The sequence below is a fragment of the Pongo abelii genome, chromosome 16 (assembly GCF_028885655.2).
Source record: "Pongo abelii isolate AG06213 chromosome 16, NHGRI_mPonAbe1-v2.0_pri, whole genome shotgun sequence".
Lineage (NCBI taxonomy): Eukaryota > Metazoa > Chordata > Mammalia > Primates > Hominidae > Pongo > Pongo abelii.
The window spans coordinates 52,561,234-52,579,813 of record NC_072001.2 but is presented as its reverse complement, the minus strand read 5'-3'; the positions used below and the strand labels follow the sequence as shown (position 1 = coordinate 52,579,813).

General features: G+C 34.3%; 1 protein-coding gene across 6 annotated transcripts in view; it reads right to left on the bottom strand.

The window, feature by feature from the left end:
• Positions 1-18,580, bottom strand: part of DTWD1 (DTW domain containing 1) — a 33,909-nt gene that overhangs the window by 11,362 nt on the left and 3,967 nt on the right. For 4 of the 6 annotated variants that reach the window (XR_008513485.1, XM_054531074.1, XM_063716010.1 and 1 more), the window contains 3 exon segments: positions 18,089-18,407; positions 10,776-10,919; positions 8,296-8,554 (listed from right to left, as the gene is read on the bottom strand). Coding sequence is in view for 5 of the 6 variants with exons in the window: in XM_054531074.1 (XP_054387049.1) it covers positions 8,296-8,554; positions 10,776-10,919; positions 18,089-18,352 (667 nt within the window). In the remaining variant the exon portion in view is untranslated. 6 annotated transcript variants of the gene reach the window in all.

The window sequence follows — 18,580 nt, the reverse complement described above, 5'->3', positions numbered from 1 at the left end:
CACTGAGTCTTAGACCAATGAATTAAAAGCAGTTAACATTTAAGATATTCATGTCTTCCAATCTTCTGTGTATCAGCATCTTCAAAAATCTGAATCTCTGACAGGACTGCATTCACCAATTTTCAGAAGGGTTTCATTTCCTTGACAAACTGACTTTTTTGTTTATTTAGAGATGAGGTCTCGCTCTGTCACCCAGGCTAGACTGCAGCAGTGTGATCATAGCTCACAGTTACCTCAAACTCTGGACTCAGTGATCCTCCCATCTCAGCCTCCCAAATAGCTGGGACTATATGCGCACACCACCATATCCAGCTAAGATTTTTTATTTTTATTTTTTTTTTAGAGATAGTGTCTTGCTGTGTTGCCCAGGCTGGTCTCAAAATTCTGGGCTCAAGTGATCCTCCTGCCTTGGCCTCTCAAAGTGCTGGGATTATAGGCATGAGCTACAGTGCCCAGCCTAAACTAACTTTTAAAATATCATTCTGAAATTCACTCAGAGATAGGCAGCTTAATGTTCCTTAATACTGGTAAAAGTTTACTTCTTGATTATCTCTTTCAGGCTATATTCATGAACAGAGTATCCTAAAGCTGTGGTTTCTTTTGTTTGCTTGTTTGTTTTAGCTCTGTCACATGTATGCTGCAGAGCTCAATAACACAGTCAGGTAGAATGCCTTGCTCTTGTACATTTAAGAGGGACTAATTAATGCAGTCACAGAACAGTACTCTCATTTGTTATAACTCAGCTGTCATCATACAAACCCAGAATGCTTTTAGCTCCTTAGGGCAGTAATTGGACTCATACTATATTTATTTTTTTGTTTTTGCAAATTTTATTTTAAAGTGAGAAATAAAAGAGAGAAGGTAGCATCAAAATTGGCCCAATAATCAACTGGAATTTCTAAGTCACTAATGATTTCCCACTGTCACATCCCACTTTTACTCAATGTAAAATGTAGCAGAGACACGAAATAAATAATAAAAGAAATACAAAAATATTCAGAGATATGGAGGATCAAATGACTAACAGGAGTTCGAGGAAGAGAGAACAAAGAGAATGGAAGAGAGGGAGCGGTTAAAGAGATAATGCCTATGACTTTTCCAGAAATTATTTTAAACTATAAAAAGCCATAGATACATGAAACATCATGTGTCTCAAGCAGGATAAATACAAACAAATCAGTGCCTAGTTCTATTACATATTTATGTAACTGAAAAACACCAAAGATAAAGAGAAGATTTTAAAAGAAGCCATGGGGAAGGGACAGATCATATACAAAGAAAAGGTAATTCGAATGACCAAAGACCAAAGACAGCATATTGAAGACACTAGAATAATATCTTACAAGTGTCAAACAAACAAACAAACAAAAAAACAGAACTGGCAACCTAAAATTATGAACCCACCAGAACAACCTATCAAGAAAAAAGTGACAAACATTTAATAGACAAATGAAAACTGAACATATGCCAACAACAGACCAAATTAAAGGAATTCCTAAAGGATGTATTTGATAAAACACTGAGTAAAGAAAATGGTAAACATCTATGCAAATCCAGATAAATGTTGCCCATATAAAACAAAAACAATAATAATATCTAATTTGTAGACTGACAATAAAGGACAGACAAAAATAATGATATTAACAATAACAATGTGAACCAGGAAGAGGCTTAATGAAGCTTCAGCATACAAAGTCCATACAATGTAAAAAAGAAGAGGTTAAACATTGTTTGGCTTTGAACTTTTTAAGTCATATGGGCAATTCTCTAAAATAACTGAAATGGGAATAAAAATAGAATAAGAAAAAACCTCAATCAAAAAAAGAAACAAAAATTATAAAAAAGGACAAATAGAAATAAAAATTAAGATGGTAGAAAGTAGATCCAATTATTTCAATACTCACAGCAATTGTAAATAAACTAAACTTACTATTTAAAAGACATAGGTTATCAGATTGAAACATCAGAAGGATGACCCCTACAATTAAATAATTGGGCTTCAATTAAATATTGCATTAGAGGTCTTATTTAACATAGTAATAAAGAACAATAAATTAATTAGATGGATAAGAACTGGAAAGAAATGCAATTGGCATTACTTACACAGAAAATACAAAAAACCTCAGGCAAATCATTAGCCATATAGTATCTTGCAGAAGAAAAGGATTCAAACAAGACACAAACATAGTGATAAATTCCACACTAAAAATTTTTTTTCCTCAAAAGAAAAGAAATTAAAAAGATGAACCACAAACTGCAAGAAGATATTTTGCAACATTATCTATATTCTAGAATATACAAAGAATTTCTACAAATCAATTAAGATAAAACACTAGAAAAATGGGCACAGATATTTCACAGAATAGGACATGTATATGGCCAAATAAACAATGTAATTATCAATCCTATTAGTAATTAGAGAAAAGTAAATGAAGATGACAATGAGACACCATTTTAAAATACTAGATTGGCAAAAATCAGACATTTGATAATACCAAGGTAGGAGAGATTATGGATCAATGGAGCGCTTATACATTAATGATGGAAATATTCGTTTGTATGTCCACTTTGAAAAACAATTTGGCATTATCCTATAAAGGTGAATATTCTCATACTCAACAACTCAGCAATGTGACTCCTAGGGATGTTTCCTAGAGGAGCTTGTACTTGCACAGGAATGTGTGTAGTAGCATTATTTGCAATAGGAAAAACTAGAAACAACCAAAGTGTTTCATTAGCAGGAAACCAGATAAACCGTAGTATATTCACAGATATTATTCAGCAGTGAAATAGAATAAACTATAGCTACAGTGATATGACAATATAGATAAACCCTAGAAACAAAATATGACTTTAGAAAGCAAGTCCCAAGAAAACAACACGCAGGTCAAAATAAAGCAAAACTAAATTATATATAGTTTATGAAAATATATATATAACACTATAATCTAAAAAAGCATAATTCAGGAAAATAACTGTCAGGGGAAGAAGGGGAATGGCACAAGAGAAAACATAGGTAAATGGAAGTTAGAAATACTGGTGCTTGAGTTCTTAATTGTTCATTATATCATTATGCTTTATAATTTAATGTTACATACGTGTGTGTGTGTGTATATATTATTTCATATGCATCACAATTTATTTAAAAATATAAAACAGTTAAAAACAAACAAACAAAACCTCTTTGCTTATTTAGTGAAGGAACTGGAGCTTGAAGTCATGTCCCAGCCCAATTCTTTCCATTAGACTTAAAATAACAATCTAATCATGTCAGTGACAAGCTTAAAAATTTTTTAATGATGCCACAGCACTATGGATAAAAGAACAAATGCCCAGGCATGCTGAATAAAATAAGACATTCATAATTTGAATTTCTCCAGTCTCTTTTACCATTCTCATACATGTATGCATTCTAGACAACATTAAATATTTCAGTTTCTTGAATGCAAAATATTTTTATACCCTAGTATTTCTAACAATCAGTAACTTTATAATAAAATTATAGTAAAAATCATAAACATTTTTTCTTGAGGTGGGATTTTGCTCTGTTGTCCAGGCTGGAGTTCAGTGGCATGAGCATAGCTCACCGCATCCTTGAACTCCTGGGCTCAAGCAATCCTCTTGCCTCAGTCTCCCAAGTACCTAAGACTACAGGTGCACACTACCACACTTTGCTAATTACTTTATTTTTTGTTGAGATGTAGGCCTTTCTATGTTGCCTATGCTAGTCTAGAACTCCTGTGTTCAAGTGATACTCCCACCTTCATCTCCCAAAGTGCTGGGATTATAGGAATATGCCACTACACCTGGCTCAAAACTAGTACAATCTTTTAGCAGTAGAAACTTAAAGTAGATAATTACAAATGGCTTTTCCTTCCAAAAGTGCTGCCTCAGTTTCTTCAATTGCAAAGTGAGGGTGACATCCTTTACCTCATATATTTGATGTGAGGATTGAATAAGGTAGTATAGCACACAGCACTCACTGACAGAGAGTGCAGTTTAGGCAACGCTTATAATGTGAACAAAGTTATCACTTTAAAAGTTGTATCAATACAGTCAAACTGAAGAGAAAGAGCTGGCTAATTTTTATAACAAATTACAGTATAATGCCGTTTAAATATAATTTGGACTCACACCCAACAAAAAGAAACAATGTCTCCCCCTACATTCTGCCAAGGCTTCCTATGATAAATCTTTAAGAATGTTATATCATTCTTCACCTGTAGGTTTAGGTTTACCTTTTATGATTAAATTAGGCACTCTACCTTCAAGTGTTTTATTTTGACATTGGTAGAACACACAGAGCTATTTTTCTGTAAAAATTTGGCAAAACAGTAAGGTTTTACATTGTTAAGGGGATTCTTAACCTCAGCATTCATAGTAAGATAATGGAAACATAATTTCCAATACACCTGAGGGTTTAATTGAGGTATAGACTCAGTTTGTTCAGATTAATCCCATGAAATGACAAAAAGTTTTAAAGCCTAAAGCCAACAATTCATAAAAACCATGGATTGTTTCTTATGGAAGTAACTTGGTTTATTCAGAAATTAGTATTTCACATATACAGAGGTTATAGACATGTATAGAGCCCTAACTGTTTCCTGTGGTGCAATGAGGAGCCACAAAGGACAGGGGTTGAAGTAGGTCATGCAGAAAACTTGCCTCTAGAAATCTGTTCCTTTTATGATTTTAAAGAGATTAAGAAGCCCCTTTAAAAATTTTTGATCTAGCACAGAACTGAAATATATGATACTTTCCATGTGAATTGGGAAGGAATAACAAAAATCTTTTGTACAAATCTGATTTTAGGCAAGCCAAATTCGGACACTCTGAAAAGAGACTTTGAGTAATACCACAATAATTCGTTTTATAGTTTTGTCAAGGGTTTTTACTTATGTTTTTTCATTTGATCTTTTCCATTACCATATAAGGTTAACTATAAGAAAAATGGCTCAGAAAAATCTTCAAACTGGCAAGTAACCTGCTGCTGTAAACATCCACAGGAATGTGGCAGGCAGTGTTCCCTTTCTCTCTTTCAAAGAGCACAGCCTTAGGGCTTAGGCATTTGTCTTTCTATCAAACATCGGCAACAAAATTTCTTAAAGATCTTACGCTCCGCTCCGTAGTACCTGTCCTTCACTCTCTCCCACACACATAAGACACAAAGCGCACACAATTAGACTTTCAAAGCAACTTTACTAATGTGTATGAAGATCTCAGATGCATAAACTATATAAATTAAGCTAGTTAAATCTAGTGTTGTCACTCACTTCAGCTTGGAATTAATGAATACCAATCAGTCTCCAAAAAGTGTCAAAATGTTCTTTTCTAGATAATGCACATTTTTAACACTAGCCTGAGAGAAGCTCTCCCAGTTTGAAACAAACTGTTTTAGCAACTGCCTAATATCAACTGAACAGCTTTCTTGCCTTCTAATGATACATGGACAAGTAAAGTAACTGTTTTAAATCACTATTATTAGGAACCAAGTTTTTCACTCTAAAAGAAACAAAAATCCTTATGATGTTAAATATGAATTGGAACTATCTGTGTGAACTCATGATACATAACTATGTATTTTTCCTGGCTCTATCCATTGAAGCAATGACATCCCAAAAGTAATGAATTTACCAGATCTTAGTTTCTAATACCATTTCCTACTAAAAGAAACTATAGCTTCTTAGAAAAACAATTGATTCCAGGTCTGAGACAGAAAAAAAGTGCAAGTAAACTTGCCTGTTGTACCAAAAATGAGGCCATGCCATGAAGTACTTGAAAGGTTTCCACTGGCAAAATTTGAGAGAACTAGAGCATCAAAAAGATTATTATCAAAAAGATTAGCATCAATATGCTATAATAAATTATAGCACATTGAATTAAAAAGAAAATCCATAAGATCATAGTGATCTCAAAAAGGGGTGGAAAGAGAAAGAAATAAAGAACAGGGGAAAAAGGAAAAGCTCTTCTTTAGATAAGAATACTGGCTAACTAATGTAGGAAGAAATCATGTAATTAAAATTTTACTATTTTTCAATTCTCAATGTAATTATTCAACTTATGCAGGGATCATCAATGAATACTAAAATCACTGGTGAAAAGTTTTTGGGAAACAGTCCATAGTCTGAAAACATCACCCCATAGATTACTACTACTTACAAAGAGAAAAAATAAACCTTTATAATGGAGAGATTGGGCAATCACCACTTTAATCAAGTAATGAAAGTTATCACAAACAATAGAACAATTTGCATTATGTGCATCCTAATTTGATGCAACAATAAAGTATGAATTCACCTATGAATTGGTTAGCCATACAATTTATCAGCTAAAAGGTTCATTTCTGAGAGTAAAATTACATGTTATTAATAATTATACCCAAACGATAGATATAAACTAGACATAGACAACCCTGGATTTATCCTTACCTGTAAGTGTCCTAGCCAATATATTTAGACTGAAACTAATCACAATGAAACATTCAGACAATTGACCTGTCCTCTTCACAAAAGTCAAAGTCATGAAAAACAAAAACAGGACTACTCTAGATTAAAAGAGACTAGAGATACATAATAACCAAATAAACTGTGACGAGTTTAAATGCTATATGGGGGGAAGCTACAAAAGGTATTTTTGGGTCAATTAGGGAAATTTGAATATGGACAGTATACTAATGATATTCTGTAATTTTCATTAATTTTCTTAGGAGTGATAATGGTACTGTATTTATTATACAGGAGAACATCTTTTTTTTTTTTTTTACACAAGTGTCATAGCAACTTTATTTGAAATAGTAGAAACTGGGAAACAACCAGTGTAAATGTCCATCAAAAGATAAATAGATAACACTAATTGTAGCATATCCATACAACGAAATACTACTTGGCAATAAATGTATGACCTATTGATACATGCTACAACAAAAATGAGTTATTTATTTTGTGTGAGAAAGCCAAATCTAAAAAAGGAAAAGAGTACATACTATATGATTCAATTTATGTAATATTCCAGAAAATGCATCTAATCTATAATGATTAGATATAGATCATTGATTAGAGATGGGGTTGGAGAGTGTGGAAGTGTGCTGTGGGGAAAGTTGTATGAGAAAGATCATAAAAGGTCAGGCAGAAACTTTGGCAGGGGATGGATAGGTTCATTTTCTAACTTGTAGTGATGGTCTCACAGCTGTACACATATGAGAAAACTTTAATACTCTTGAAACATATGTAGTTTATTACATGTTAATTCTTCCTCAAAAAAGTTATTTTTAAAAAGTGGAAGGAAGGCTGGGTGCGGTGGTTCACACCTGTAATCCCAGCACTTTGGGAGGCCGGGGCAGGCGGATCACCTGAGGTCAGGAGTTTGAGACCAGCCTGGCCAACAGGGTGAAACCCGTCTCTATGAAAATACAAAAAAATTAGCCAGGCATGGTGATGGTGTGCCTGTAATCCTAGCAAGGCTGAGGCAGGACAATCGCCTGACCCCAGGAGGCAGAGGTTGCAGTGAGCCGAGATTGCACCACTGCCAGCCTGGGCAACAGAGCAAGACTCCCTCTCAAAAACAAACAAACAAACAACCACAACAACAACAAAAAACCTGTAAGGCAAAAAACAAAAAACAAAAGAGAAGATCTAACTTCTTAGTAAATGTGTTCACCACTAGGGTGTTTATAAAAGAGATGTCATTCTTTATTAATATAGGAGAATATTCTTATTCTTAGAAAATGTACACTTAGGCCGGACATGGTAGCTCATGCCTATAATCCCAGCACTTTGGGAGGCCAAGGCAGGAGGATCACCTGAGGTCAGGAGTTTGAGACCAGCCTGGCCAACATGGCAAATCCCTGTCTCTACTAAAAATACAAAATTTAGGCAGGTGTGGTGGTGGGCACCTGTAATCCCAGCTACCTGGGAGGCTGAGGTGGGAGGATCACTTGAACCCAGGAGGAGGAGGTTGCAGCGAGCCAAGATTGCGCCATTGCACTCCAGCCTGGGCAACAGAGTGGGACTGTCTCAAAAAAAAAAAAAGGAAAATGTACACTTAATATTTAAGGGTGAAGTGTTACAAAGCCTGAAACTTACTTTCAATTGATTACCCAAAAATATATATAATATATAAATACACACTCACATATATAATAAAAAGACATAGAGAAATAAAGTAAATATGGCAAAATGTATAGGTAGTCAATGTAACTCTTCTTTCAAATTATCTGTAAGTTTGAAGTTTTTTCAAAATAAGTCTGAGGGAAGAGCAGTCCAAAAAAACTTTTTTTTTTTTTTTTTTTTTTTTTACCTTGAAGTCGCTCATCAGTGAATATTTTGTTTGTTTGGTTCCAGGTGCTATCTATAAATATAATTTTTTTCAGTGTTGTGCCTTTGCACTTGCTGTCATTCAAATCACAGAACTCTTGTTCTTCAGCTCTTTTGCGTTTAAAAGATGGCTTGTCAGGGTCATCATTTTTGCCTCTAACATTATTTTGAATCCTTTTTTGCAGATGAAAAGAAATATCTTTTATTGAGATAGACTGAGGTCCAGGAAAAACGAGTGCAACCTAAAGCAAAGAAAATTGGGTTAGCAGTGTGCTACTATGATCCTCAAAATATATAAATTTTGATTGACTTAAAATTTTAAGAAAGACATCTTGAATATCTGAGAAACAAGCATTAGGTTCTATTGTATATGGTTCTTTAATATGTATGGTAAAGTTTTTGGCTCTCCCCTAGTAATTTATAATCATAATATACTAATTAAAACTATTATTTCAAAATAAGTTATTCACTGATTGCTAGATGCCAAGTTAATCATATTTGAAATAAAAAGACTAAATTATATAATTTTTCATAAGATAAAAAGCAAAGTACATGATACTTCGTAAAAGAACCACTGAAAACTGTTCAATGATTAAATGCCATCTTCATCTATATCATAAGCCAAAGATAAAACAAATGATATAGTGAATGCTGGTGAGGAAATGGTGGTTTGAGGGCAGGATTAAATAGCATAACTCTTCATGGAAGCAATTTGACAATTTAAATCAAGAGTGTTAAAATATTCATACCCTTTGGTTCAACGATCTCATTATGGGAATATAATAAAATAATCCTAAACACAGACACTTACACTATCTAAGTATATTTATTACAGTGAAAAATTAAAATGAAAAAATCTAACCTTCCAGGAAAAATTACATAAATATGATACCGCTTTTCTTTCTGCACATTTTTACTGAGATTTATATTGTTAGAGTTTCCAATGTCTGAACAGCTCCTGGCACAAAGCAGGCACCAAGTAAATATTTGTTAAATGAATAAATGACGGCGAATCAAGGGAATTTTATCCCCATATGTTTCTCTATTTCCCAAATTATCTTCAATGAGCACACAAATTTTTAAAATAAAAAGATAAAAACAAAATCACAGTAAAATAAAATTACAAAACAAAAAATCTTGGCCGAGCACAGTGGCTCATATCTGTAATCCCAGCACTTTGGGAGGCCAAGGTGAGAGGATCACTTGAGCCCTAGGAGTTCGAGACCAGCCTGGGCAACACAGTGAGACCTGTCTCTACAAGGAATAAAAATATTAGCTGGGAGTAGTGGCGCACACCCATGGCCTCAGCTACTTGGGAGCCTGAGGTACGGGGATTGCTTGGGCCCAGAAATTTAAGGCTGCAGCAAGCTGTGATCATGCCACTGCATTCCAACCTGGGCAACAGAGCAAGACTCTTAAAAAGCAAAAACCTTGAATTTTATACTTTTCAAAGTTGTAAAAGTTTTTAAATATTCTTAACACATGTCTATATTTCCCCCTATATCCAGTTAGCAAAGTCCAGGGCTTCTGAATTTTCTTAAATTATAAGCATATCACATCTCCTTACAGAACATAGCACTACATTCTATTTAATCAACATAAATGGAGTCTAGCTGACCAGAGAAAGAAACATTTTCCTAGATCCAAAACTCAAATATTATTTACAAACATAATTTTTTATATAAACTCAACCAAAAAAATACACACATATATATATATATATATATATATATAAAAGTAAAAATTTACCAAGTTCTTCCTGGAACAAATGAATGCACTAATTTTTAATTTTGTTTCTGTATTAGCCACACCAACAAATGGCCTCCAAGAGACCAAAAGGCTTTTTTTACATGCTTCTTTCAGTACCCAAGGCCTTAATTTTTTGAGACACATTGTAAAATTACTTTTCAGCAAGAAGACCCATAATATCTCACCAATGTGACAATTGCAACTGGGTGAAAACCAATTAAGAATCTAAAAATGAGCAAGGAAGGCCTCTGAACAACCAAAAGAAATGTTATGAAGGCTATGCACTAAAGCTCTTAATTTAGGAGGATTCCTGAATATCCTAACTCAGTCTTTCTTCTTTTAGAGAAATTCCAACAATATTTGTAATCTGGTTTCCCAGTTTGCATCAAATTAGATCATCTATATTTAGCACAAACAGAAAGAGAGGAGAAAAAGTAAAAGCAGGCACAATAGTATTGGCAAGGAGTAAAAACCTGAAGAAACAAGGCAGAAGAGCTATGAAATGCAGAAAGACTCAAAAACGCATAGCAGTCTAGAATCATCTGATCTTTGAAGATATCAATGAAATAAACTGTATATTGTCTAACACTACCTGAGCATAATACTTTATTAAGAAAAATATTAAATTATGTTTCAGTAAGTTCAGAAAGGCAATGGAGGTTAAAATTCATTTTTATATCCAATGTGAAGAGTTATAAAAACTAAGTTGCCTACTTCATGGTCCTTTTCTTCATATTCTGGAATACAAGGATACGTGTAAATGTTTACAAATTCAGGTGCTAAGAGTTTTGCATGTATAGCAGTACTTTTGCCATCTGTTTCATTTGGATGTTTAATGATGTCAATCTTCAATGGAAGCTAAAGGTAAAAAAAGGACAAATAAAAAAACAAATATAAACATTTTAATTTTTATGTTAATAAAAAGGGTCTTTAAAGCTAAATAGGAAGCTCACAATAAATTCCTGTAAATATGGGTATGGTTTAAAAGATATACCAGAATATTAAGAATGGTGATTGTTACAAAACCAAGCCAAATTTCTTCCTTGGCATTGTTATTCATGTATTAGGACAACTATTTTCAACTCATTTAACAGAGAATCTTCTCTTAAAGCAAAGCTCCAATGTCATTTTCATTTAAGTTATATTAACTCCAATTCTCTGCATTTCACCATGTGTGCCAAGGACATTTTAGTAAATCCTATAAACTTTAGGTTTGCCTATTTTATGCCATTTTATTTTATTTTTATTTATTTATCTTGAGATGGACTCTCACTCTGCCACCCAGGCTGGAATGCAGTGGTGCTGCAACCTCCATCTCCTGGGTTAAGCAATTCTGCCTCAGCCTCCCAAGTAGCTGGCATTACAGGCACCTGCCACCATGCCCAGCTAATTGTTGTATTTTTTTAGTAGAGATGGGTTTTCACCATGTTGGCCAGGTTGGTCTTGAACTCCTGACCTCAAGCGATCTGCCTGCCTCAGCCTCCCAAAGTGCTGAGATTACGAGTGAGCCACCACACCCGGCCTCTTACGCTATTTTAAAAGGAAATATAAGTTTGGGCAAAAAGCTTCAGATCTAAAATTCAAGTTGAAATTCTGTTCCTTAGACATACTTTCAAGTCAAAACTGTTATCCTTTGCAGGAAACATCATGATTTTCGGCATCACATTTTCAACAGCACAAATTAAATAATTATCAATTAAAAAATAGTAATAATAGATCTAAGAGGTATAATCTTTATATTACAAAACTCTCTTCAAAATCATCTTGCCTAAATAGTCCCCAATCTTTCTGGCACCAAGAAGGACTGGTTTCGTGGAAGACAATTTTTCCACAGACCAGGGTTGGGGGAGAGGGTTTGGGGATGATTCAAGCACATTACACTTATTGTGCACTTTATTTCTATTATTACATTATAATATATAATGAAATAATTATACAACTCACCATAATGTAAAATCAGCAGGAGCCCTGAGCTTGTTTTCCTGCAACTTGATGGTCCCATCTAGGACATGGGAGACAGTGACAGATCTTCAGGCATTAGATTCTCATAAGGAGCATGCAATCTAGGTCCCTTGTATGCACAGTTCACAACAGGGTTCATGCTCCTATGAGAATCTAATGCTGCCGCTGATCTGACAGGAGGCAGAGCTCAGGTGGTAATGCGAGTGATGGGGAGCGGCTGTAAATACAGACGGAAGCTTTGCTTGCTCTCCGGCAGCTCACCTCTTGGTGTGCGGCCTTGTTCCTTAGGACCAGTACTGGTCTGTGGTCTGGGGATTGGGGACCCCTGTTGCCTAAGTATTTCCCTTGAAGTTTCATTATTTGTTATAGATGTTGTCTGTAACATGTCTCTATGCAAAAATAATATTCTCTTGGATTTTGTAAATTATATTTTTCTTATTTCGCTTCGGCTTTTTTGGTTTAGCTCTCTTTGTAATGCTTATACAAGTACTGCATTCAGCCATGATTATGAAAAAAATGCCAAATCATATCTCCCTTACTATATATAAGAAACCCTCTGGAGATGTGTTGACTTCAGCTTTTAAATGACCTTTTGTTTTATTTGGTAGTTCCCACCATCTCCAAGTTCCCATCCCATGCTAAATAAGTAGGATTCTAGGAATTTACCCTGGGCACACTATTTTACCCTGGAGGACAAAACTATTTTTCTTATGTCTTAAACTGTACATATTTAAAGTGTACAATCTAATAAGTTTTAACATATGTTAAATTCTTGAATCCATTGCTACAGTCAAAATAATGATTTGCCACTATCAAAAGTCTTCTCATGCCCTTCCTCCTTCTCCTCTCACCATCAACCACTGCCCTCTTCAGGCAATCAGTAATCCACTGCCACTATAGTTTGTACTTTCTAGAATTTTATATAAATGAAATTATACAATATACACTCTTCATTTGACTTTAGCTAAGAATAATTATTTTGAGGTTCTTCCATGTTCTGTGTGTGTGTCATTAGTTCCAAAACTATTTTTGAATGGAGCAGCTACTAAATAATTTCAATTTCAAATTTTTTTCTTCCTGGACAATTATGTTGGGGACAGAACAGTATAAATAATACACCCCAGGAGGACCTTGGCCTACAAATAAATTCCCCAAATAGTTTTCAATTAGGGTTTCAAACATTGTATCTCCCACCCTCCCCGCTTAGGCCTAGCAATCATTTATAAGTTAGGCCCAATGATCTTTTATAAGTTAGGCCCAATTGCTTCTAATCATCAAACCAACTTCTAGTTACGGAAAATTTACCATTTAAGTAGGCAGTTCACAAATGATTTTACATCAGTCTACTTCTGGCTGAACACTACATCAGAATTTCCTCATGACGCTGGGTCTCAGTTGAAACTACCTTCCCTCTCCCTAGGGTCTCTGAGCACCACATCAGTATTATCTTAGCCCAGGGAAGGTGGGAAGTAAGAAAAGAAAAAAAAGCAGATCATGACAAGAAAAGAAAAAGAAAGCAGATCATAAAAGTGACCTTCTTATATGGCTGATGAGTAAAGCTGAAAATTCCAAAAGCTATCAATATTTCTGACCAGCTAGCTATCTTGGAGGGTATCATTTATATCAAGAACACAGGCGTGTTATTGACAAATTTTATAAATCACGTGCCTAGCCTATTTTTTTAATTATATGATAAAAGAGAAAGCTTTATGAACTAAAGTCTGCAAGCATAATTATGCAAAACCTGTACACAATCCAGGTATTGTTAGTTTTCCATGAGCATGAGATCTCTCGCATCATAAAACCAAAGCACAGAAACAGATCAAATCATGGAAATCCATGTTTGTGTTCTAGTTCACACATGTTAAAAGAAGATTATTTCTTAAATAATGACAAGAGTACAGAGTAACAATAATAGTGTTGACCACACAGGAACAGAAAACCAAACAACGCATGTTCTCACTCATAAGTAGGAGTTGAACAATGAGAACACATGGACACAGGGAGGGGAACATCACACACTGGAGCCTGTCTGGGGTGGGGGGGCTAGGGGAGGGATAGCATTAGGAGCAATACCTAATGTAGATGATGGGTGCAGCAAGCAAACCACCATGGCACTTGTGTATCTATGTAACAAACCTGCAAGTTCTGCACATGTATCCAAGAACTTAAAGTATAATTAAAAAAGAAAGAAAGAAAAAAATTTGCTTTTTACAAGCTACAAAAACATTTGCTCTGAGGCTTCGTATGGACATTAAAGCTTAACTGTGTTTAAAAAAAAAAAAATAGTGTTGACCAGAGGGCAGTCTGAGTAGAGACATTGTTTTCAAACAAGTAAAGAATATCAATCTGCTCTCGAACACCTATGTTTTATAAAAGAGACTTACCACAAATCCTTCTGCCCAAGTTTATCAAAATGCTACTGACAAGGAGACCTAAGCATTTTCCCATGGGATTATCAACTTTCCCCAAGAGAGCCTTTTAAATTCTAGGCTCTAAATTCCTATGGCCTTGCGAAGTATAACCATTGTAACATTGCACCATAGTGCAGTACTCATATGCTTGTGATGATGCTGATGTAAACAAACCTACTGCACTGCCAGTCATATAAAAGCAAGATATAAAATAATGTTTAATAATGGTAATATAAATCTGTTACTGGTTTATATACTTACTATACTACACTTAATTTTTTTAGTTTTAGAGTACACTCATCCTAATTAGAAAAAAGAAATGTTAACTGTAAAATAGCCTCAGGCAGGTCCTTAAGGAGGTATTCCAGAAGAAGGCATTGCTACCATAGGAGATGACAGCTCCATACATTGCCCCTGAAGAGCTTCCAGTGGGACAAAATGTGCAGGTGGAAGAAGACAGTGATACTGATGATCCCGACACTGCGTAAGCCTAGGGTAATGTGTTTATGTCTTGGTTTTCAACAAAACAGTTTAAAAAGTAAAAATAAATAAATAAGAAAAATAGGAAAAGGGTTATAGAATAAGACTATAAAGAAATAAAATATTTTTGTTCAGCTGTGCAATGTGTTTGTGTATAAATCTAAGTGTTATCACAAGTTTTTAAAAAAGTTTATAAAGTAAAAAAGTCACAGTAAGCTAATTTATTATTGAAGAAAAATATTTTTCATAAATGTAGTGTACCCTAAGTACACAGTGTTTATAAAAACTACAATAGTGTACAGTAACATTACAGGCCTTCACATTCACTCACAACTCACCACTGACTCACCAAGAACAACTTCCAGTCCTGCAAACTCCATTCATGCTAAGTGCCCATAAAGGATTACTATTTTTATACTGTACTTCTACTGTACTTTTCTACGCTTATATTTGTTTAGATACACTAATACCATTGTGTGTACAACTATGTACAGTATGCAGTACAGTAACATGCTGTACAGATTTTGTAGGCTAGGAGCAATAGGTATTGTCCAGGTGTATAGTAGGCTATACTATGAAGGTTGTGTAAGTACATTCTATGATGTTTGCACAACAGTGAATTTGCCTAACGACTCATTTCTCAGGACACATTTCTCAGAATGTACCCCTGTCATTAGGAGACATATGACTATATTTATGAATGCATACCCTAGACTAAAATTGGGAGGGAATTACTCATTATATTGTCATCCTCCCTTCACAAGTAGGATATCTAAAAGCAAATGCTGAATGATTTGTTAAAATAAAAATAAAGTAAAAATTGGAAAGAACATTTTGTAGAGTTGTTATTACCATTAATGTATATTAAAGTATCAAATTTTATACAAGGCCATTAAAATATAAACATTTTAGAAAACTCTGCACAGTCCAGACCATTGAGAGATGATCAAACACTAATGTCTTGAGTCATTTCTATTAAATGGTGTATATTAGACCACTGATTTGGAAAATACCCTCTATTATTAAATATCTATGAAAATATCAGCCCTGTAACTATATTACTGATTATTATTATTATAATACGTAATCCATTTTTTAATACAATACACCTTAGGATAAATCTTTTAATGGAATCCCTTCTTTATGTGGCTATGAGAGAAATGTAAAATAGAATAATTCTACATATACTTCAAAAACCATACTTCAAAATGTAACATTCATGTAAGATAATGGGAAACTTGAAAATAATTATTACCCTCAAGTTCTTGTTTTTTCTGAGCAAACTGTGAAGCTCATATTAAATTCCACACTTACTTATTCTTGGCTAGTAAACTTTCCATTAGCCTATACATGTGATTTTAGATGCTGAGGAGACCATGGACGGGCCAAGATGATATAGGCTAAACTGAAATTCAAATAAAATATGAGTGTCAAAGTACTCTTTTTTTTTAATTTAATTTAATTTTATTATTATTATACTTTAAGTCTTAGGGTACATGTGCACAATGTACAGGTTAGTTACATATGTATACGTGTGCCATGCTGGTGTGCTGCACCCATTAACTCGTCATTTAGTATTAGGTATATCTCCTAATGCTATCCCTCTCCCCTCCCCCCACCCCACAACAGTCCCCAGAGTGTGATGTTCCCCTTCCTGTGTCCATGTGTTCTCATTGTTCAATTCCCACCTATGAGTGAGAATATGCGGTGTTTGGTTTTTTGTTCTTGCGATAGTTTACTGAGAATGATGATTTCCAATTTCATCCATGTCCCTACAAAGGACATGAACTCATCATTTTTTATGGCTGCATAGTATTCCAGGGTGTATATGTGCCACATTTGCTTAATCCAGTCTATCATTGTTGGACATTTGCAAAGTACTCTTCTTACTTCAAATTCAAATGAACTTTAAAATCATCAAAACAAATATTTTAAAATATAGCTACAACTTATTTTTTTTTTTACTGGCAAGTTCTAATGAGTCCATGTGTAGAATTTAGTCTCTCTAAAGTCTTACACAGTCAAATTTTATACATTAATTAATTTATTCCTAAAGTTTGGGATAATGTTAGACAAGTTAACATATATATAATAAATTCTTTGATTATGTAGACATGATGTTCTACAGACCTTTTACCTATACAAAAGTAGTCTTGGTAAGCACCAAAAAGTATAAAGGTAAGCAATCAAATCGGGCTTAAAATCACTCTAATGATAACACAGCCCAGGGAATTGGTCTTAGTTTTTAAATTTTACTTTATTTTCATTTCGGTCAATGAAATGTGCTCCATCCCCATGTATAGGATAAGTCACAAAATCCTAGGTGAAAATCAACTCTAATTCTACTAGAATAGTGTTTTCTCAAGGAGCAGTCCAAAGACATGAGTGTTTGGAGCTCCTTCAGGGTGTCTATAAACTTTTTTTTTAGTATTCATATGTTTATATCACACTTTTCCCATGTTGTAAATAAATTAAAATCATTAATGAAAAATTAATTGGTTTCATTAAAAACACCATTTCAGACCCAGAGACAAGAAAAACAAAGAGGTTTAGTAGTCTGTAGGACTAAATTTTCCATAAATACACTTCATTTTCATAATGCTAGGAATGATAAATTCCTCTTCAAAAGGTTTAATTGTGTGACGTTCTTGTTCTTTGTTCAGAAGCCCAAGCTCCTTGTACTCTCGTTTCCAGCCTGCAAACAACCCTCCCACTCTTGTTGTGCCCTGACATGGCCAAACATGTCCAGACATGCCTTATACTATAGTGGACAGACCACTCCTAACCCCTCCTTTTACAAATCGTGCATTTACCCTATTTGGAAAAGTTTAAGTCTTAGCCAACTGGAATCAGTTTTGATTGTGTGGTCCAACCCTAGCCAATAAGGGAAGGACACAGGGACAGGAACTGCATTAGGGTTAAAAATCCCTTCCTTCCTTTGTTCCATGTGCTCTTGCGATCAGGCAGATGCAGGCAGCACCCTTCTGCAGAAGTAAATGTGCCCTGCTGAGAAATTTTCTGTCTAAGTGCTAGTTTTTCTTTGCAGCAGCAAGCACTTGTTTCTAACAATAATAACATTATTTATTAAGTTTATCAATTAGAGTAGGTATACATGAGATGTTTTTAAAAAATCTATTTTCATACTTTCAAACAATTAAATTTCTTACTAACCTTCACAAGTGGAATCTGTTCAATGGGTACATTTTCAACTGGAACATAACATGTATAGCAGTAGAACATTCTGGAACCACCACATTTGAGACATTTTGATCTTCCACTTTGCTGAGCTTTTTGAAGAACTTCTTGAGATGCTAAACATAAGTTTTGAAGGGGATCTTCTGAAGCTATGGAAGTAGTTTGTGACTGTTTTGTTTCCACAAATTTTGAATTATTTTCTTCACTTCGTTTGAGAAATATAGGTGGATTGAGAGACATTCTTCATTCAAACCAAAGTTTAACAGCTATTTCTAAAACACATATCATAGGTGCACTGTAAAAAAAAGTGTCAAGAGAAGGCAAAATAAAAACAGAAATAAAAATAAAATTTTTATTTTGTAGACAAAATAAAAACAGTCTACAAAGAAAATTACTCAATTTAAGTCACAATTGTGTGCTGTTTTAGTACTTATTAAACATGTTTTAAACCACTAAATTGGCATACTT